The sequence below is a fragment of the Aplysia californica genome, unplaced genomic scaffold, assembly GCF_000002075.1.
Source record: "Aplysia californica isolate F4 #8 unplaced genomic scaffold, AplCal3.0 scaffold00455, whole genome shotgun sequence".
Lineage (NCBI taxonomy): Eukaryota > Metazoa > Mollusca > Gastropoda > Aplysiida > Aplysiidae > Aplysia > Aplysia californica.
This window is the reverse complement of record NW_004797725.1, coordinates 366,342-388,308: the sequence shown is the minus strand read 5'-3', so window position 1 is coordinate 388,308 and position 21,967 is coordinate 366,342. Positions and strand designations below refer to the sequence as shown.

General features: G+C 37.2%; 1 protein-coding gene across 1 annotated transcript; it reads right to left on the bottom strand.

The window, feature by feature from the left end:
* Positions 1 to 387: 387 nt before the first annotated feature.
* On the bottom strand, positions 388 to 21,903 carry LOC101852716 (glutamate carboxypeptidase 2). Its single transcript, XM_005105167.3, has 20 exons — positions 20,947 to 21,903; positions 20,217 to 20,399; positions 19,716 to 19,778; positions 19,222 to 19,378; positions 18,369 to 18,500; positions 17,251 to 17,376; positions 15,836 to 16,025; positions 15,283 to 15,373; positions 14,441 to 14,506; positions 14,012 to 14,097; positions 11,437 to 11,556; positions 10,329 to 10,411; positions 8,924 to 9,055; positions 8,108 to 8,196; positions 7,202 to 7,295; positions 6,596 to 6,726; positions 6,037 to 6,161; positions 4,693 to 4,780; positions 4,085 to 4,180; positions 388 to 2,688 (listed from the first exon to the last, which is right to left on the bottom strand). The coding sequence occupies exons 1-20, from the start codon at positions 20,955 to 20,957 to the stop codon at positions 2,499 to 2,501; spliced, it is 2,253 nt and encodes a 750-aa protein (XP_005105224.1). The 5' UTR covers positions 20,958 to 21,903; the 3' UTR covers positions 388 to 2,498.
* Between the last annotated feature and the right edge of the window lie 64 nt (positions 21,904 to 21,967).

Below are 21,967 nucleotides of genomic sequence, written 5' to 3'. Positions count from 1 at the left end.
GTTGAACCAAATCATCATCAGGGGAGATTACAAAAAGAAATAAACAGAAAACCAGACTCATAGATTAGGCCTACTCTACTATTCCCCTTGAATTTATTACTGGATCCCATATAACATGAATCCTGCTATAACGGACATTTGGCACCGGTCCCCTCCCTCTCGTTATAACAGGATTCCACTGTAACTGTTTGTGACCTTGTAAGAACATTCTTTCATATGAGCAGAGAGACACAATCATAACAACTAGAATAGTTATCAACAAAAAGATTTTAAAATTATAATGGTTTGAATAAGCACAGAAAAACACAGTACAAAAACAATACACAAGTTTTGGGGTTGTTTTTTTACAGTTGAGCGTATCACAAAGATGAAACCAATTTTTAACACTTTTTTTCTTTAGTATGCTATAAATAGACTCCCTGATATTTGAGGTGACATGCAGCAATTGCATAGTGCTTTGAAGAGGACAGGAATGTGTTGACTTGTTGTAAATAGAAATATATGCCTCTACAATATTGAGACACAGCAGAGTTTTATCCAAGAATGATATGTAGACATTCAATTGATATATAAGATATATATATGGAATGTGTAGTTCCTAAAATTAAAAGGAAACTTATGTACAATATTTCAAAACTAATTTCTTTTTGGTGGGATCAGTGGTATAATTCTTCCAGTCCTTGCCTTGCAGTATTCTAACATTTCCAGATCTCATCTGGAGAAACGTGACTGTGACTATTGTCTCAGTCTCCAGAAAGGAGGAATCCTTTCCTTTGATTGATCACAGATCTGAAGACTGGAAGTATTACAGTCTCCTTGCTACTTTGAAAGAGAGTGGACAATAAGTGCTAAGCACTACACTAAGGATGACATGAAGTTTTCTATCACAAAACACCATCTAGGAGTGAACAGACACTCAGCAAAAGTGAAAAACTTTATACTTATTACAACGTCATAACAAGAGACACTACAGAGCACTTTATTATTACTGGAGAAACAAATTTTGGTAGCGTGACAAATGGACATACATAAACTACCGCAAATTTGAATATAAGCTTCCATTAATTCTATGTTTGAGGCATAATTCTTGTAAATGCTATGGTTTCAAGAGTGCAGCCTGCGAACAGAGAAAAACAAGGAAACACAGACGAGGAAATGACAACTAGTAAAGGAATTCACAAGTAAAATATATTTTTCATAAAGTTCATGCATCTAACATTTAACAGTAACTTTTTACTTTCAAATCATAGATGGGTAACAACAAAGTTTACCTATGCATGAACAAGAGAGATGAAGTGCATACAATTCAACAAATAATAATTATACTTTTCAAGGTGAAAGGCTTTTGTAAACAAAATAAATTATTCCCTCTATTAACTGACTCTCTAAACTCATCAGTCAGCTGGTTCAGTAGGCCCCTACAATTCATTTTAGTAGAAACAACTCACTAATGGTTTTCTTTCAGATTGGCAGCAGACCATGTCAAAGAGCACTTATTCATCACCACAAATTGAACATGGCCTTTGATATTTTAATAGGTTACCTGCTTGCAATTTCATCCTCATCTCCCCTAGAAGGTTCATTGTAAAACAAGTTAGACAAAATCACAACCAAGTAGATCCTGAGAAAGGTATATTATATAACACTGTTGTGCCCATTCAAGCTACAGGTTTTTGTGCTTTACCTCTCCTAATCTATATATATAAAATACAAAATAGAATATTACAAGACAGTCCACTGCCTAATAAAAAGGCCTTCAATAATCTATGCGAATAATGTAGGTGTTGCCTCTGGCACTAATGAAAACATTTTGGGTTTTTTCATTAACAGAAGTGCTCTTAGCCTTTGTTAACAAGAAACACTATTCCATAGATGGTACCCAATGTGTGAAAGTATAGACATTACCACTGGAGTTATTATTGATGACTTTTTTTTTCATATTTAAGAGTGGCCAGTCTTGTAGTATACAATATTTCACTGTGGCATTACAAAACCTCTAGAAACTCACTGTTGAGCTTAACAGTTTGCTTTCTGCTCTGCATACCTCAAAATCATTTTTAATGTACGAATGGGGGCACATGAGTTGCTTTTGGGAAGTAAAATGTTCACAAATTATAAAAAGAAACCAAAAAACCCCCACTCTGATACATATAACTTTTGCATTGCAGTTTCAGTTAATGTACAAGTATACATGTCAAATTCATTGGTGTTATCAATTCATATTATGCTTGAAATTGCAATCAATGAACTTTTTGCTTTACTTTTGATTGTATAAGGAGCCAAAAGTAGGCATAATTCAAAGTTCATGGTCAAATAAAACAGGTTTTGATGGAAATGCAGCACAAGCTTGAAGCACTTGCCCTGTACTAGCAGCTCATGATGTATACTTCATAAACTGTTATACGCAATATTTGTGATGTTTTTTACTCAGAGCGACAAAGCTCTAAAAAAAAATGTAATCACAGATGTTCATTCAAGACAATGAAGCGCTTCTATACTCATTTCTCCTTAATTAAACCAATGTCATAAAGACTATCAGCTGCTGACTGCACCTTTAACGCTATGACAGAAATTTGCTCTTTCAATTGCTCAATCTGTTCAGGCCCATGGGTCATGTCAGTTACAGTATTTAAGATGTCATACAGGTAGATGTCTTCAGGAGAAACGTCTTGACCAGGTGTTCCATCTCTGAAACCCAAAAAATAATATTTTCTTTTAAAAGAAGTTACAAGGACAATACATGTTTTTTTTTAAGTATCTTAAAAACTTTTTAGTACTTGAAACTGCACCACAATTACCACTGTCTGTGTTGTAATGGCTAAACTTTTTATCTTGTGTATAAACGACATGATCTGTACCCACACTGGTAATATATTCTTATCAAAAGTCCCTGTTTTTTTGCTGGGATGCACACAGCTGTGACAGCCCTGACAAACAGGACAGGAGCAGCCCACCTTCAAAATCATCTCCATGCAGTCAGTTGATGGAAGCAGCAAACATTAACAGTCTCTGGCACAGTCTAAATAGACAGTGGGAACTGTCTTCAATTTGAATATTAATCTCAATACTCTTTTATCAAAAACTTAATCTGATGACAGTTGAAGGGGTAAAATGATAGCCTACACTTTGAGAACTGACTGTGGTTCAGCAATTCTATGTCTCCTTAATAAGAATCGAAAACATCAGATTTCTAAATCTAATGAAGGTGATGTGGATACCAGCCAGTATAAGAAAAAGGAAAACTAAAGACGAAGATCAGCTGAAAGAATGGAAAAAGGCAGCCTCAAGTATAAAGTCATAAGACGTACTAAGCAAAAATGGAAGAAAAGATAAATCACATTTCAGGTACAAATATTCTGAACTCTTAGAGGCTGCAATGCTGTACGTCCTATAGGGGAGTGGGTGGTACGTTGTATTGAACTGGCAGGCTAAATAATGGTGACATTGATTTAAGCTTTGGTCAGAGTGGATACACAACTAGAAGTAATCACTTCAACTGATATCTGCTTTGAGAATTATAAGAATGACTTGATGTGCTTACCAAAAAGGACTTGTTTATTACACTTGTTTGAACATTATTTTCATGCAGACTGAAAGAGTTCCTTTATCTTAAATACTTTCCTGTGACAAAATGTTTGTGCTCACTCTTACTACCTATAAGGAAAGTACAGCAACGGAAGAAATATTGATAGGGACACTAGAAAACTGAGTAGACAAGACTGAACTACAGCTTTATTATAATTTTACAGGAAATGGGCATCAATTTGAGGTTTAGTTTCATTAAAGTACATTTCCTATCTAACAAAAGGAGATCATTTTGAAAGTGAGCCTCGCACAGTGAGCTTTCGGGAAGGAGGGGGGGTATTAATTCCTAGACCTGACACTCTGTTTAAGTAAAGACTTGAAAGAGAGTTTGAGAAAAGAAACTGAAAACACACAGTGAAAAGAAATCCCTTAGGACATAGAGGTTGTGCCATATGAGTAAGGATGACATCCCACAAGCAGGGCAATTATGCCTCCTATTAGAGAGACAACTAATTATTCAAAGTCCTCTGGATTATTTTGCAGGTGCACATATACTAACCTGAACACAAATTCTTTTCCAGGCAAAATGTTTATGTGAGTGAAAGCTCGCTCTAGCAGCATGAGCTTGTCATTATATCTCCTCAGCATTAGAGGACTGAAAAAAGAACAAGAAAAGTAGGGAGGTCTTTTTGATACAGGCAAAAAAAAAACCCACCCAGAATGAACACATAATTTTCACAAATAAATACACATCCATACACACAGAGTGAATAGCTGTCTGATGTCAGACTAATCACAACCAAATATGCACTAACAAATCTCTCTCCTGTCTCTCTCTCTGTCTCTGTCTCTCTCTCTCTCTCTCTCTCTCTCTCTCTCTCTCTCTCTCTCTCTCAAACTCTCTCTCATTTCACACACACACAAATACACACATATACACACACGCACATTTTTGCATGCCCTCAGACAGAGCTCAGCCATACAGTACAACAACATGACAAGAATGGGGGTGAGTCAAATTACGCAAAAAAAGACAAACTGACCATTGTACACAGCATTAGAAAATCACACACACTGATGAAGAATGGTCACATGTTATAATTGTGATAGTGTATTTGTTTTAGTGCATAATACGTAATATATTATATAACTAATAGTGAAACTCACTTAGCTGTCAGTTCTGGACTGTCATTCATGTCATGCTCCAACTTAGACGTTGCATCTGAAAAATTCCTTACTGCTGATATAACAGCGTCTGAAAAAGAACATTGTGGTTTCTTACTATCACTTTGCTTTCTAATCAATAAGTTAAATAAACAAGTACTCAACATGTCATAACACAGTTACTTAATTACCGTAGACAATCTGTGGGAAACCAAATCTGTGAGCTTCCATTATGAAGTGAAAATTTTTTAGAGCTGCATTGAGGTAGAATTCAGAGACTCCGTCCACATGGTTAGGAGCTACACTAACTCTTTATCTGCTGAGGTCCCTTTTTGGAACTAAACCTAAAAACAACAAAAACGTTACTAAATTAGTTATTTGTGAGATGTGCTGACAAAATGAGTTACTTCTCACGATCCAAGAATGGAGATATCGGCTGAAAACCGACACTGGGGTCAGATTTATAAATTTTCAATTGATGAAATTTTGTTCAAGTTTACTGTGTCTTTTACTATTCCATGCTCACAAATTGTACAAACTTCAGCTATCAAGTTGATGTATCCATTTCCATAAGGCTGAAATCCGAGAAGTAACTCATTTTGTCAGCACACCTCACATTTAATCAAAACAGGTGAACCTATTTTGATAGTTTTTCATCTTTTGAATGATATCCCGATAAAAGTATTAAAAGAGACCTGTTTTCAGCAATTGACGAAAACTAATTTGATGTCGAAGTCGTCATAAAGGAATATGCCTGAGCCGCTGCGGCTCACCGGCACAGCAGTTCCGACACTGAGCCGCTAGGAGCGGCTTGCAGGAGACAAAGAGTTAACACCTCTCTAGCAGTTATAACTTTACTTCCCCACTCTAGCTGTGCATAGTCCTGTAAAGGAAAATTAACTGGTATACATTTTCCAACTACTCCTGAAGTTATGAGCTTCTCTCGCCCATTGTCAGATATTTGCAGAAAAACCCAGAACACACTGAAAACTGAGTGGTTAAGAGAAAGCAGCCTCCTGTAGCCAGTGTCTTTTTATATGAGGGGATCAAAGCTGCTGATGTAAAGTGTGCAGGAAGTATTAACTCACTTAAACTTTAAAAATAACAAAATGCGAAGCTCCAGACATTGCCATGTTAAGATATTGATAAAATAAACTATTTGGACAAATATGATGCAGCTTTCTTTTTCTGTGAGAGCATTCTTCTTTCTTTCTTTTGTGGCATTAAAAAAAATTCTGATAGCTTTGACAGTCTTTTTGTGGTTAAAGATTCAATATACCCCAAAACTGTCAGGCTGCAATAGCTGTGGGTAAAAAATAGCTCAAGCGAGTTAAGATAACAGCTCACCAAGTGTAATGCTGTCTGTATCGAGCATGTCTTGAAGCTCCAGAGTCAAAGCATCCAGAAAAGCACTCACAGCTGAAGATAACCGAGACGCTCTCAGTGGGAGCAATGGAGCATTGGCAAGGTTGCTGAATCAAGGAAGAGACAATAGCACTTTCATGCACACTCACCATAAAAAAATCAGTTCAACTTCAACACGCCTAAAATGACCTATTTTGATCTTACTGGTTCTAGACATCGCTTCAAACACGTAACTAAATGTAACGAAAAAAGGGAATCACAGAATGTTCACACAGAAAGATATAAATTATGCCCTATTATTTACAGACCACCATTTATTCTTCTGGTTCTTTTCTTACTATATTTTCACAATCTGAATTTGCAGAAAACCTGATGCAGCCATAACTATGTTCACCATTCCTGTGAAAAACTACTTTTAACAAACATCATTTTCACCTACTGAGTAACTAAAACCTGTGCTGTATTTTTCTTGAGTGCGCAAAAACATATGCTTACCTTTAAGGGAATAAAACCAGAAGCATCAACGACATAATACACTCACTTTGCTAGAATGCCCCAGAAGCGTGCCCCTGCTTCCATACAGGCTAGATTAGGGTCTTGAAATTGTTTATACAAATAGTATGTATCATAAGCAGTGTGGTGCAAAGGATAGTTTGCACCTTGAAACTTTTTCTGAAATAGATATAAAACAAAATATAGTTAAAGAACATTTAATCTTGCTTCAGACTTATATGCTTAAGGCACAGTTGCTGATACAAAAAAAAATTAATACATCTTCACATAGCAGTGTTCAACGTTGTCAATTGTCACTTCAGCTTGCTTACTTTGACTTGAAGTCAAGGTGTAAAATATACAGATGTCTCAATATTGGTTGGTGTCACAGTATTGCAAGCATTAAAACTATGATATGAAAGGTAACCCCTCAGCCTTTCACTTGTAGCAGAATTAGCATCTAATAATGATTTTAACATGATTTTAAGATGAATGCTTTTAAGGTAGGCCTAACTGTTAAGAAAAGAGTTGGCCTCTTCACTGCCTCAAAATACTAATCACGTACTGAATAGTATAAAGAGCCAGTATGTACAGAATTTGTCAAAAAGCAACTAAAGCTTTTTGGACAAGGTCATTTCAATTTCTGAAAAATTACCTTTTCATATGTAAAACTGAAGTCAGCAGACGAAATGCCAACATTTTCATGAAATGAGACATAGTCACCATCAGAACCAAAAGCATACGAAACCCTGCAAAATAAACAGAAAGATACAATCAGCCACTAGGTCTTTCAAGAATATGGAAATTATTAATCACACAATAAGTTATATAATAATGTTATTAAATTGGATGCAAGATTTTCATGTTTTGATTCTTGGTCCTCATTCTTAATTTCAGGGACGCAACTAGATCTCTATTTTCATGTCTTATAGGAAACTAATAAATGCTTATAGGCATGCGTAAGCCAGCATGGACAAGCCTTGTAGTGAGCAGCATCGACTCGAGTTGCTGAGTTGGAAAGAAATTTTTTTTCTTACTTTCAGTACAAAAGGAACACGAATGATGGATGATAGGACCAACTTCACGAGTGACAGGTTCACATGGAAACACAGGGTACACTAGTGATTAAACAACCATAAAAAGTAGCCTTCTGTAATGTCATTTAGAAAATGGAATGAGTAAAAGGCACAAAAGATAAAAATAGGAAAAATAGTTATTAACTTTCTGCAACTTGGCATTGGGTGCACTTTCTCACATGAGGTAGAAGCAGATAAGCGAAAATAAAAGCAAAAATAGATATTCATGATGGAATTTTATTTATAAATTAAAATCACCGTATATAGAATGATTAAATGGTTTCCCCACCCTGTACATTTAATCACTTTACATTGATGTAAGAAAGAACTATATGAAAGCTACATAATAGAAAAAAATCTGTTCATAACACGACTAGGTCTATCATTTGCTGCTGTCAAACTGCTTACAGAAAGTGGACTTTGCAAATGATAAACCTAGTGAAAGGCATTTTGATGAAAGAACAGAAAATAATGAGACTACATACTTTGGCTCTTGAGAGTTCCAACTTTCGTCATTCGGCCGTGCTGCCCATAAATCATACAGTGTCTTATAGTTCTCCACATGGCTTGGTACCTGAACGATAAATAAAGTATGAATTTTGAAGAAAGAAAAGAATATCAAACTTGTTGACAAGGTGGCAATTACAACAGAGCAACGTTGTTTATTAAAGTTCTTTGACATGCTAACTACAGTTACAAAAGTGATTGTTCTTGTAAGTAGCTAGCCATAGTGTGCAAATACAACGAATATTCCCAGTTCTTATTCTCTCTCTCTCTCTCTCTCTCTCTCTCTCTCTCTCTCTCTCTCTCTCTCTCTCTCTCTCTCTCTCTCTCTCTCTCTCTCTCTCTCTCTCTCTCTCCCTCCCTCTCTCTCTTTCATTCCCGCTCTCTCTTTCATTCCCGCTCTCTCTTTCATTCCCGCTCTCTCTTTCCTTCTCTCATTCCCTCTCCCTCGTTCCTCTCATCCCCCCCCCCCTCCCTTCATCTCCCTGGTAAAATGAGCAGCCCATACAGTTTTACCCAAAGCCACAACATCATGAAATCATTGTCTCTATAAGATAAGCTAATAGAATATTCTTTAAAACAACTAAAAAGAAAACTTTTCACCTTGATTTTTAAAGTACACTTCCCTAGACAAATCCATCAGTTTTTCATATAGCATAATTTTAATTTCAGCAGTATTATTAGAGAAAATCAAATCTCTAGGAAGCTCAAATAATATTTGTGATTATAAATAACATTTCTCTTCAGTGAGTGACAAGTTTGGAGACAAAGACATCAAAACACGTCATACATCGTACCCTCTTTGCTGCTGTGAATAAAGCGTCTTGCAACAATGGACTGGCTTTCACAGACAAAGTAAAGTGTCCTCCTGCTATGAGGTCTGCGTTGAGGTATGCCACTGCTCTCTCTGACAGCAGTTTCTCATTCTCCTGAAAAGATGAAGGACACTGATTAGAAAAAGTTACCACACTAGGAGAACAGTTCACCTGCAAGCTCAAATCTGAGGGAATGTGAGCAGGGTCAGAGGAAAACTTGAGCCTTTTCTCAAGTTTTTTTCCCCATCCTTGACCTTGGAGTAGACATGATCTTAGTATCTTGTACAAAGTCTTTATTCTATAATGAAAAAGAAACACTCAAAAGGCTGAGCACATATGATAGTGAACATTAAAGAATGGCCTAGTAGTCAAGAGTAGAATAACAAAACGCCGACTTTCATTGGCTAGCATTGCCAAATTAAAAACTAAAATACCGCAGCAACTATGTCTGTCTTCAAATGCTAAATGCATCTTTAAAAATAGGCATTGTATAGCTGCTTCAAAGGCAAAAGGTACTTAGTGCTTTGAGAAAAATAGATCATCAACTAAGTAATTAGACTAATAGCGGACCAATCGACCTTGAGCCGTCAACCCCTGAACCAGTCAAAGTCCCAAGTTCCGCTTTCATATTTTTCCTGGTACACTTACAATCAATGATACTTTCATTGCTCTACATAACGAATGACTTAATCCATTTGATTCTTGAGGTGTGCATCAAGGATGTCATGTATTAAATCAAAATGTCTAGGGGAAAGTGATTCAGCCAAACCAATACACCTTCCCAGGCTTTTAAAAATAATACTTTAAGATTATGGTTATTCTTGTCAATTAAGTTTTCAAAAGCCATAACGGTCATCAAAAAGGTATTGTGTAATACAATCAAACTGTTGCTCCTTCGTGGTAAAAATTAAAAAGAAAGCAATATTTTTGGGGATCAAAAAGAAACGTGCTACCACATCAACCCTTTCACTTGGCTGTGAATACAAGACAGTTACCAAAAATGAACTAGAGCTAGAAGCTATAGAAATGTGGGGGTTTTTTATGAGACTTCTGAGAATTTCAAAGAAGGAAAAAAAATCAAAAGGGGTTGTGCTGAAATAACAGCCTGTCTGGGATGTTCATGAATAAAAGCAATTAGGAGACAAGTACTGGGACATATGAAACGAAGTGACATAAAAGCCTGGAACATCTTCCTATCACTGGAAAAAGAGAGGCAGGGATAAACCAAGAAAAACTTATTTAGAGAACCTGAACAGATGGGTGACGGAGAAAAACCAGCATATTATATATAGTTTTTGAAAGCGTTCCAGCAAAGAAATGAATGGCAAACTATGATCACTATGCTCTATTTCAGATCTGGCACTTCACAATGATGATAATGCTTTACCTCCACCCATTCTGTTGAGCCAATAATGGCAGGTTCTTTGGCATCCCAACTGCAAAACACCAAAGTGCGTCTTGGGCGATGTCCTTGAGAAAAAAAAACAGTCATCGAGCCCTTGAATGCATTTGATGACATTGTTTGTTTTTTTCTTGTTCAACTTGGAATCAAAAGTGTAACTTACATGATATCTACATTCTTCGGGCCTTTCATTTTTTAAATGGCATAGAGTATGCCTATGTACTAAACATAAAATGTCTAAATCTTATATAACACTCCAAAATCTCACCTTGCTGTAAACAGTGTTGAGTAAGGAAAATAAAGTAAGGAAAGTTTGCCATGAAAGAAAAAAAGAAAAAAAAATTAAATATACATGTATTTTTTGGTGAGGCAGGCATATGATAATGATGAGATGATATCCCATCTACTTAACACTTTTCCTACCGCGAGCCGCAAAATACGGCTTGAGTGGCTCGCTATCTATTCCAATCCATAATGAAAAGACACAACATTCTCGGCTGATCCACGTGTCTAGCAGATATGAAAAAAAAGATAGCTATGAGAGATGATTTTTTATCATTTCAGCGCATTTTTCTGTCCCCTTTGAAGCATAAAAATGAAAAGAAAAGTGCTCCCCTGACTTCAGTATATGTCTAATATTTTCACTTCCATAATAGGTACTCATACATAACTTTCAGCATTTCTTTCCATTACTTGAGGCCACCTACCTGGGAAGTTTGAAATGCTGTTGTACTTTTTAGATGTGACCTTTCAAAGCTGGAAAATTGTTGATTTCATATGACACCTTTGATATTGCATAATCACTTTTAGAAACCCATGCTAATATAATTGGAATAAATCTTCAATATTGTATCACCTTCTGATGGATTACTTTTTAACCTTCAGTTTGATGGGCCATATGATATGGTTTGTGTGAGTTCAGTTAGGTATTTTGACATTTTCCTTTGGTGGAGTAGGGGCGTAAAAATAGGTCCGGAAAAAGCCCTGGGCCAGCGGTGGATTTTGGCCTTGTAGAAAAAGAGTTAATCATTGATACAGTGTTTCCCTCACTTAAGTAAAATTTAAGATTCAATTAAGAGAACACAATTTTTACCTGACTGTAACAACTGCCCAAACAGATGGACAATCTGAGATAAAACAGCACTTGCAGAGTGTGGGTCAACAGCTCCATAAGTCCATGAGTCGTGGTGACCACCAAGTAAGATGAACCTGTCTGTAAGCAAAGACCATTAGTGTCTCTCCCGATCAAAATCAGTCATATGAAGGAAATTAAAAAATTTACTTAACATAATGTCCAAAGACTATTGCTACTTCACTACAATTTGGAAAAAAAGGAAGTAAATACGACAATATTTGACGAAAATATGGAACTTTTAAGTATGGAAGGTGTGGAAACATGAAAAGGAGAAAACGGGCTCCGAAGTTGAGCAACATATTTTTAAGGCATCGGGGGTCTTAGAATTGAGATAGAGACTTGAAATTTGGCAGTCATCTTGGTTATGCCACAACAAGGTAACAAACAGAAGTAAAAAAAACTATTCATTCATAGAAAAGAAGCTTATTTATGGAAAAAACAAAATTTAACGAGAATGGTCTTCACGCCAAATGCAACAACGAGTACCAAAAACTAAACTTTCAAAGTAGCTGTATATGTCAAATTTATCTGCTCCATAGGAAAGGCTTGTGTCTCCTGTGAATTTTGGTACCATACTCTTACCTCTCGGTCAATTTTTAAGAAAATGGTAGCTGTTTAAATTTTATATATTATCGAATATCGCTAAATTCGCTAACTGGCAGCAACCCCATGTTTGGCAGATAATAAAAGAGTACCAAGAGCACCTAACATCTCCACATTAATTGAGTACAATCACTATATAAGATAGAAATGGAGCCTAATGTTTTTCAAGACTGAGACATCATTACAAATCAGTATTTCATTGCCTCAAACACGATGATCTGTCGTTATTTCCCCGCGCCGAGCGAGTTGGCTCTAACTGTAGTGTACTGAGTGCTCCGCGGAGGTTCGCAAAAGGATTGATGCAAAATAATTCCAAGCCGAAGACTTTATTCTAATAGAATAAGAACTGTTCTTTCTATTGGTACTTTTTTTGGTCGGTATTTTATATAATTCGTGTTAAAAATGATCTTTGAAAACTTTACGCTTTTTTAAAGGCTTTCTGTTTAAACGCCAAAGGCCAAAAATATAATCACGGGAAGACCCGTCCAAAACTCTTAAGAAGTTGTTGGCCAATGAAAAGATGGTACTTAACCATCACTCTTTCTTCAAAGCATTCGAATGCATGGGTGTCAATTTTTTAACCGGCAGATCTCGCATTCTGACCGCGAGGGACTTTGCTTTCCATTGCAATTCTCCAAATACTCAGAAAAATAAACAAATTACACATAAAATGAAAAAAAGCTTAACTTTTCAAGGCGTACAGCATTAAGTGTGTTATAGTGAAAGAGCAAATAAAAAGCGATCTGAATTACCTCGACTGCACCGAAACCACGAGCTCGGAAGTCCGCGAATCGGCTTACCTGCCGTGTTTACACTTCCTAATTATATGTTTGCAATAGCACTATTAATACATGAGCATACACACACATACACACACACACACACACACACACACACACACACACACACACATGCACTCACAAATATACACAAACACACACACATCCACAAACATACACACACACATGCACTTAGACCGCCTCCGTGACCTCTTGGTAAGGAGTCCACCTTGGGAGATCTAGAGGAAGATCAATCTTTAAAAAACCCACTAAAACAATAAAAAATGAAATTTTTAAGTCAATCGAAGTGTAAAACTGAAAGATCAGCTGCCAATAACTGAGCTAGCAGGGCACGCTTATACAGTCAACTCATGTTTATGTAAACAAGCTTGAAGTGGGCTAGGAGTTACTGTTCTTACCTCGTTTAACCAATTAGAGCCCTCATGAGTCATTCATAGTGAAGTTAAGTTGTTTATATTTCAGACCATTCATACTCGAAAAGGGGTCTAAATCTAAAAATAGGGGCGAATGAAGGACGTTGAAGCAATGTGGCATGAGGTAATGGTTCTGTAAATAATCTCACAGCTACACACCAGCAGATCAAGTGTTAGAAAAGGTTTGAGGTCCAAATACCTTTATCTTGTCACCCAAGCTCACAACAGACCACATACACACACCTTCAAAATAAATCAAAATAAAATATTTATAGTCGACTATAGTTGTTAATTTTTATCTTAAATGAAGCAGAAGACATTAAACTTTCAATAGATCCTGAAAAAAAACCCATGGAAAGTCACTTTTCAGCCTTTCGAGCCTCGTAGTGCCAAATAGCATATTGCATTTTACGACTGATTATGACTGGGGTGGACAGCTTTCATAGTGGTAAAACCCAGTATTAGGGAACAACTGAAATTCTGCAACCAAAAAAGAAGGATACCCCCCCCCCCCCCTCCCAACACCAAAACAGGATTTAAAACCTGCTGTTGATCCAATAAACGGTTTTATAAGAAATCTTAAGTATTTTGATATATCAAACAAACAAAAATCTCAATTGTCGAAAAATTCATTATCCATAAGCATGGAAATATGGACACAGAAGCAGTGTATGTGAAGCTATAACTGAAACCAGCAATCTAAAGGCAAGGACTTACCAGGCTCTATGCTGCCTTTGATGATTCCGATGACGTTATGGATTGGCCTCCTCTGTAAGATGTTGTTCACAGTCACCCTTACTTCTCTGAGGAGTGAGATTCATAGCAAAAACAAGCTTAAAAATCTACTGGCTACAAACATTGAAAATATTAAAGACATTATTGTAAGTACTACCTGAATATGTCTATCTACCTGCAGGAAGCAGTAGCATGAAATTGGATTGCTCTTTTCAACTGTTCAAAACGAATCCTATATATATATAGGTAATAAAAGTTCTAGCACTTACTTTAAAACATGATAGTTATGGACGCATTCAGTTAAAAGCTTTTTCTGGGCCAGCACCACATGAGTCCAGTTTGCAAATAACATCAACGATAAATGCTACAATGAAAAAATGCTACATTTACAATGAATTAAAATACACTTACAAAGCCGATCCATTTCCATTATCTGACACAACTCCATACTGAGGGGCGGCTGATCCAGTCAATACTCTGAGAAAGCAAAACATATTGAAGGAAATTTTATACCACTACTGAATATACGCTAGATCAAAGCACTTTAAAAATTTGCTTTGTGGTACCTAGTGTAAATAAATAATCTAAAAAGATGCTGAAATTAACTCAAAATGTAAACATATATTCCACTGATTATATCAAGTACATAAATTTCATAGTTTAGCAGCTATAATTTAAGCAAGTGAATTATGTCATTTTTGTGGGTTAATTTCAATTTGGGGATGGAAAGTGGAGAAACTTACATTTTAAAATTTGCAAATATACATGTTACTACATTTCAAAGCATCCAAATTTGCAAAAATATGAAATATCAGTAAGTCTAATAAATGTGTCATCCCTGTTATCTTGAATTTTGAATTTAGTGTACCATGCACAAATTAAGAGGAGAAAATATCATTTTTTAAATGTATACTTCAATGTCCCATTATAAAGTGATCACGGGGGCTATAATTGATATCACTGCTAAGACTTTTTAAAATTACCTAAGCTGATCAGAAGTAAACAGATTATTAGACAACCAACACTGACGTAATTTAATATCAGACAGATGTGTTCATCCTTTTAAACACCATACTTGCTCTTTCGAAGCCTGGCAATGGTATCTTCATAATAACATGAGTATGTTGCCAGTATTGATTCATTTTTCCCACACATCATGTTCCAAAATTTAGTAAATGCCTTTCATAATCTCAGTTCAAGTAATTAAAAGATAGATAATACAGGCAGCTCAACTAGAATCTTTGTACACTTACTCAAGCAAAGACACTGCATCATGGTAGCTGATTGGTTGACATGGGATCTTCGGTAGATTTCTTGTCTCTGGATTTATGTAATGAGCATATTCTGCAATAACAGACAGAAATCTGAGTACACAAAATTTCACTTGAATAAAGTTCCTATTAACTATTTCGCTTCTAAGAAATGTGCTATAATACTTCCGATATATCTATGAATCAAGACAATTCTTATCTATTTTTATATATGATAAACAATATTGAACCAGGTAAAATGATGTCCTGATAAATGAAGAATATAGAACTCAAATAAGGTTTGGATGATAACAGTTCAAATCTCTAAGTTTGCTAGGGAAGTCAGATTTATACAGCATCCAATGTTTTGTATTTGAGTTCAGAGGTCCTATCTGTTCAACAGTCTTCACTGTGTTAAAACTGGGGTGAATGCCGGCTTACATTTATCATTACTGTTCTGATATGGTTAAAAAAACACAGACAAAAATTAGACATGAGTAAAAACAACAAGAGTTTATAGCTTTAAAAGGAAAAGGATCTCAGCTCAAATAGATACCTGTTGATGGATAGTTTGGAGTGTCTGGATCTCCATATTTATCGAGGAGCATTTCTCTTCTCACTCCAGAGTCAGGCATCAGCCACGAGTCTGGGTATACTTTCTCATTTGCATTGTCTCGCCCATTTGTATCAGCCAGATCTGGGTACAGGAGTAAAGCACTGGCACCATACAATTCTGCATTTTGAACCTGTGGTCATGGTGAATTCTGCCAGTTAGTGCTCCTTGGACATTCAAAATGATCAAATAATTACTTTATATGGGTAAAGTTATCATAACATCTTCCAATGAGAGAGGGAAAGAGAGAGAGAGAGAGAGAGAGAGAGAGAGAGAGAGAGAGAGAGAGAGAGAGAGAGAGGGAGAGGGAGAGAGAGAGAGAGAGAGAGAGAGAGAGAGAGAGAGAGAGAGAGAGAGAGAGAGAGAGAGAGAGAGAGAGGAGGGGGTGGGGTGAGAGGAAAACATGAGAGCCAGGGAGAAAGGAAGAGAGAAACAGAGAAAAGAAAAAGAGGAGGAGGGAATGACATGCAGAGACAGTGAAAAGGTGAAAGACGAAGAATGACAGAGAGACAAGGAGACAAAGAGATGGTGAAAGCTATAGAGAAACAGAAAGAAACAGAAAGAGAGAAAGAATGGGGAACTGAGGTGAAGAGAGAAAATGAGAGGGAATGAAAGAGAGAGAGAGAGAGAGAGAGAGAGAGAGAGAGAGAGAGAGAGAGAGAGAGAGAGAGAGAGAGAGAGAGAGAGAGAGAGAGAGAGAGAGAGAGAAAGAGACAGAGAGAGACAGAGAAAGAGTGAAAGAGGGAAAATAAAATACAGACACTAAGAGAAAACAGACAGACAGACAGACAGACAGACAGACAGACAGACAGACAGACAGACAGACAGACAGACAGACAGACAGACAGATACAGATAGATACTGACACAATCAGTGACAAAGACAAAAAAGGGAGGGGAGAGAGAGTGACCGAGGGACATGGAAAGAGAAGAAGATTAAAAAAGAGAGATAGAAAGAGATAGATAGAAAGTAACAAAGACAAACTAATAGACAGACCCTTGGAGTGGGGAAAACAGAGGGGGCTAAGAGAGAGAAAGGAGAAAGAGAAGAGAGAGAGAGAAGAGAGAGAGAGAGAAGAGAGAGGGGGGAGAGAGAGAGAGAGAGAGGGGGAGAGAGAGACAGAGAGACAGAGAGAGAGAGAGAGAGAAGGAGGGGGGGGGCAAGAGAGAGAATGGAGAAAGAAAGAGCAAGAGATGGGAGAGAGAGAAAAAAACACCCAGAGAGCGTGGAGAGTAGAGAGTATCTGAGAAAAGCATCTGCTAAAAAAATAATACAAAGATGAAGGATCAAAGGGTAAGTTAAGTCAACAAATTTATGGTTGAAGCAGATAAGTGCCTAGAGACATAGCAGCTACTCACCTTTTGTTTAGGGGAGATCTGTCCATATTTGGCAAGGAAAATTGTTCCAGTTAGATCAAAGGTTAGATTTTGTAGCATACTCTCAATGTTCTCCGTAGTTCCATAGTTGACATGAACAATATTCCCCTAAAAGGTAAAAAAGGAAAAAAAATTACACATATTTTTTTCAAACAATATCTAGATCTATGCTAATAACAAAACGTGCAAAAATGCCTGGCTCAAAATTTAATTTGAAAAGTCACATGCTAAAACAGTTGTCCTTCTCCACACCTTTTGTAACATTAGGGTAAGCATCAAAGGTTAGCTGAAATTTGTTTTAAAAATATTTTTGCATTTGTTTCACCTTTTGTAGACAAAACAACAAATCAATGATTCCCTATCAGCGGTAATGAAAGGCTGCACACTAGAAGCTGCTTTGATGAAGTTATAAGGTACAACCTTTAAGCCTTGCTACCCTTCAAAATTATAGTCTGAAGAGAAGTGTAGTAGGTTAATATAAAGCGACAAATTACAGCAGGCACTTAAAACCTTCAGATCCTGTTTCTCAAAATTTCTAACTCACAATGAAATGTGAGGTGTGCTGACAAAAGGAGTTACTTCTCAGATTTGAGCATTATAGAAATTGATACATCAACTTGATAGGTGAAGTTTGTACAATTTGTGAGTTTGGAATAGTAAAAGACATTGTAAACTTGAACAAAATGGAATCAATTGAAAATCTATAAATCTGACCCCAGTGTCGATTTTCAGCCAATATCTCAATTCTTGGATCGTGAAAAGTAACTCATTTTGTCAGCACATCTCACAAATAATAATTTACCTGTTCCAGAAGATATCATTAAGAGATGTATATTGGTGGAATCAAACTGAGCATTTTGGGAGTAAGCAGGCTGCAAATGACTTTGCAACAAAAGAGAACTTCACAATGATTATATAAGCACTTCCTCCTAAAGTGTTTAATTTAACCATCACAGGAAATGGTAAGCATTTTCTTAAAGTGAGAAAAATCAGAAAAGCTGCTAATTTCATCTCTTCATAATAATCATGGTGGCCTTATAAAGATAAACATAAGCAGCACTATTGCAGAAAAATGTTAATTCATTAATGAATATACTAACCTCAACAATTCCAGCAGGGGAGTAGGCAGCAAAAGGCACTATTAGAGTTGTATTGTCTTCTGGACGAAGGGCTGCTTCATACAGCTGTGATGTAAACACTGGCTCACCTGTTGTCTTGTTTATCACCTCAACCTGTGAGACATAGGTAAATAAATATACAGAATAATAATGAATCTACACTTCGTTCCACAACACATGCAGGTTCTTATGATGATAATTTTATCTCTATCAGTCTGCCTGTCAGAATATCTATCTGTGTCTTTCTCTTCTCTCTCTCTTCCCCTTTCCACCCTCCCCCCTCTCTCTCTCTCCCTCTCCCTCTCCCTCCCCCCTCTCTCTCTCTCTCTCTCTCTCCCCCAATTCTTTTTCTATTTGTCTATTATATCTCATAGACAAACACAATCTCCTCAAACATCAGTAAAAGCCGGGATGAAGTGGGGGTGTCATTTATCACTTAGCAGTCACACAGTCAGCAGTACAAAATACCTCATCTGGTCACTCTGCAGGAGAGTGATTGCAACAAACTTCTAACTGGGCCTGGCGCAGGTGACCGGAAGGGATAATTTTCACTGTTGCATTATTGCGTCAAGTGACTGCAAAGTGTTAAAAAGATAGCGCACCTACCCAAATCAACTCTTGTTATTGTCCAAAATGACAAATCAAAGAAAAATTATAAGAATTCCTCCAGTGTAGAACCCTGGATGCAACAAACCATATAACACTTGCGTACAGGCCTATCAGGGTCGTTATTATGATCTCGAAACAAGTAAAACAGAAACAGTGATTTACATATCTGCTCACAACTTTGTCATACAACAGACATAGGCCTACATCAAAATGTGAAAAGTCTCACCATGTTTGGCTCTGATGCATTCGGAAGTGACAGAAGAACATTGTATGTTTTCATATGAACTTCATCCAGTCCACTTTCTGACCACAAAGATTTAATGGTCTCTGCTATTTCTGTACCAGCTTTGGTGCCTGCTAGTCGAGGCTTGGAAGAAAACATCCTAGCACAGAAAAATAATTATATTAAATATCAATGGTCATAACCAAGGTCAAATTACAGAAACAATATAAAAGGAATGTTATAAACAAAGCAGTCTGCGACTAACTGTTGTTCATGGCCAGCTTTGTCAACTAACCATAATAATAGGTAGAAAATGTATAAACTAATGTCTATTTTCCTTTCTTAAAAAGAAAAGCCCAATTAATGCCAATATGCAAGTACAGTGCTGTTATTCAGACTTTCCCTTAAAACTCGATAGCAAGAAATAAACAAGAAAAGTAACTTTTAGCATACACATCTTGCGTTTGTACAAAAGTGACACGATACGTAGGACCTACCTGAGTTTTGAATCCAAGAATTCCTTGCTCACTTTTTCAATGATGAATTCATCAGGTTCGAGGCTGTGAGAAAACAACATTTCATAATTATCTTCATGTGTTATGATAGTCTGGGAAGAAGACAGAGGACAAGACTTCAATATACAGTCAAGTTAACTTAGACATAGAGGAGGAAGAAAAGGGGGGGGGCTTCAGTTCTTACTCTTTACGGCGTGATTGCTTGTAAACAGAACATGTATCTGTTTGCATAGCTACCTCTTAAGATAGTATTTGCTGGAGGCTGCGTATTTGCCATGCAGAAAACGTTTGATGGATAGCAAGTGAAGATAAGCGGGTGCTTTTTTCCCCTTTTTTGGGGGAGGGGACGGAGGAGTGACAAAGAGAATGGTTGTGGTAGTGGTGATGGTGATGGCTATGATGAGGATGATGATGATGATGATGATGATGATGATGATGATGATGATGATGATGATGATGATGATGATGATGATGATGATTCACCGTTTGTTCGGCTTCTGACGTCCAGCTCCTTCAGCCTCTGCTTTGTGACTGAAGTATCCAATCATTATGCCTACAATGAAGAAAAGACCCCCAATGACAGCAGCAGCGACCATATAGCGCTTGGTCCCTCTTTTCCTTTTCACCAGCACCTCGTCAGCATTCATAGATTCAATCGTGTCGAAGCTAAAGAACAGAAAACAAAACAGCAGGCATTGATTTATTCTTAACATGGGGTGATCAATTATGATAATTGAAGCTTTATGACTACGTCTTTCAGCTGATTCGTTTCAGAAGCTATAACGTGGACCATTGGTGGAGTCCTGGGTGAACTCACATGGCCATTTTAAACAATTGGTCTCCAACGATAGGCATAAAGGTGAGTGCCACTGAGCATGACACTTAAAACACATGGCCACAATGTTGCGACCGACCAGCAAGGACGAGTTTATAATTTGTACGAGTTTCTTGCTTTTCTTGTGTAAGCTTTACATTTTGTAATCCATGAGGACACTGCTGTAATGATCGTTCGGTTGTGCATGCCATGAAAATAAACCTTTCCAGAAAGGTGGAACAGAACGGTTGTTTTTATTTCCTTTCCTATTCATAAAGATCAAATACGAATGGTGATTACAATGAACAAACAAACAAACAAAAAAACTGTAACAAAAAAATAGATGGTAAAGGCCCTAATAATAATAGAGGATATTCAAGACAATTTGATTCTACTTACCCACGCATCATCTTGGCCTTTTGGGAAGATTAAAAAAAAACCCGCCGCGAACTCAAACTCTCAACCTCGTATAATCGAGGATGATCAAATGCTACTTTGATGGCCCTTGCACCAATACGCCCTCAATTCTGAGACGAGCGGTCAGTCATATCTCATTCTGATCTGGTCCTCTGGTCCTCCAAAATCAGTTTCTGTGCTTCAATCGAGATTTCAGAATGAAAACACTCTCTGCGAGGAACAATTGCCTCCAACAACAATCCTGGTGCCTAGGATAAACCATTCCATTTTATCAGTGCTGGGGCACACGAGATTTTCCTGCTCAGCCTTCCAACTGATCGGAACGTCTCAGGGGATTTCTCTCTCGAAACTGCGACTGTAAAACTAAAACAAGGTCTTCAAAGCTCTTTTACCATACAATAACGCGGGGAACAGGATATTCCGCTAGAAAATGACTCATGGCTCACAGATCGAGACAGGCTGATGAGTGCTCAAACATTCCGAGCGCCGATGATGTAGTTAGGCCATATTGTCATCAAGAATCAATAATATCCTCCTTTACCTTGCTCATATCAACACATCGCCGATCTAATTACACAGCTCATTAACATTGTGCTCCTCGTGAGATTAGATATCAGGTACGTGCCATTCACTGAGTTGTGACAGAACACATCGTGCTCGGAGCTGTTAAAAAGCTCAGTACGTTGCTCACAAGAGACAGCAAATGGAGACTACGGTATAATATTATTTCTTTATTTCTAATACAGAGACTACCAAACTGGTTGACAATGACTGGTGCAGTTTTGCGTGAGACACAGAGAGGCTGTCACACCTCAGGCTGGTTGTAACGAACAAGCCAGATGTAGAGAGGAAGATCGATAGCTCCACTGTCCGCGCCGCCGCAGACTAGCAGACGACTCAGGCGACAATCTCGATAGCTTCTCTCCGCTTTCTGAGACTGAGAGCCGCCATTATGATTCCAGAAGTTTTTTTAGGATTTCTTTTTTTTTTTTTTGGCGGCGGG

What these genes read in the sequence shown, in the direction of transcription:
- LOC101852716 (XM_005105167.3), bottom strand. An exon ending in CGTCAGAAGCCGAACAAACG is followed by an intron (nt 19,779 to 20,216) that starts GTGAATCATCAT and finishes GTTTTCTCACAG; the next exon opens with CCTCGAACCTGATGAATTCA. An exon ending in GGAAAAGAATTTGTGTTCAG is followed by an intron (nt 2,689 to 4,084) that starts GTTAGTATATGT and finishes TTTGGGTTTCAG; the next exon opens with AGATGGAACACCTGGTCAAG.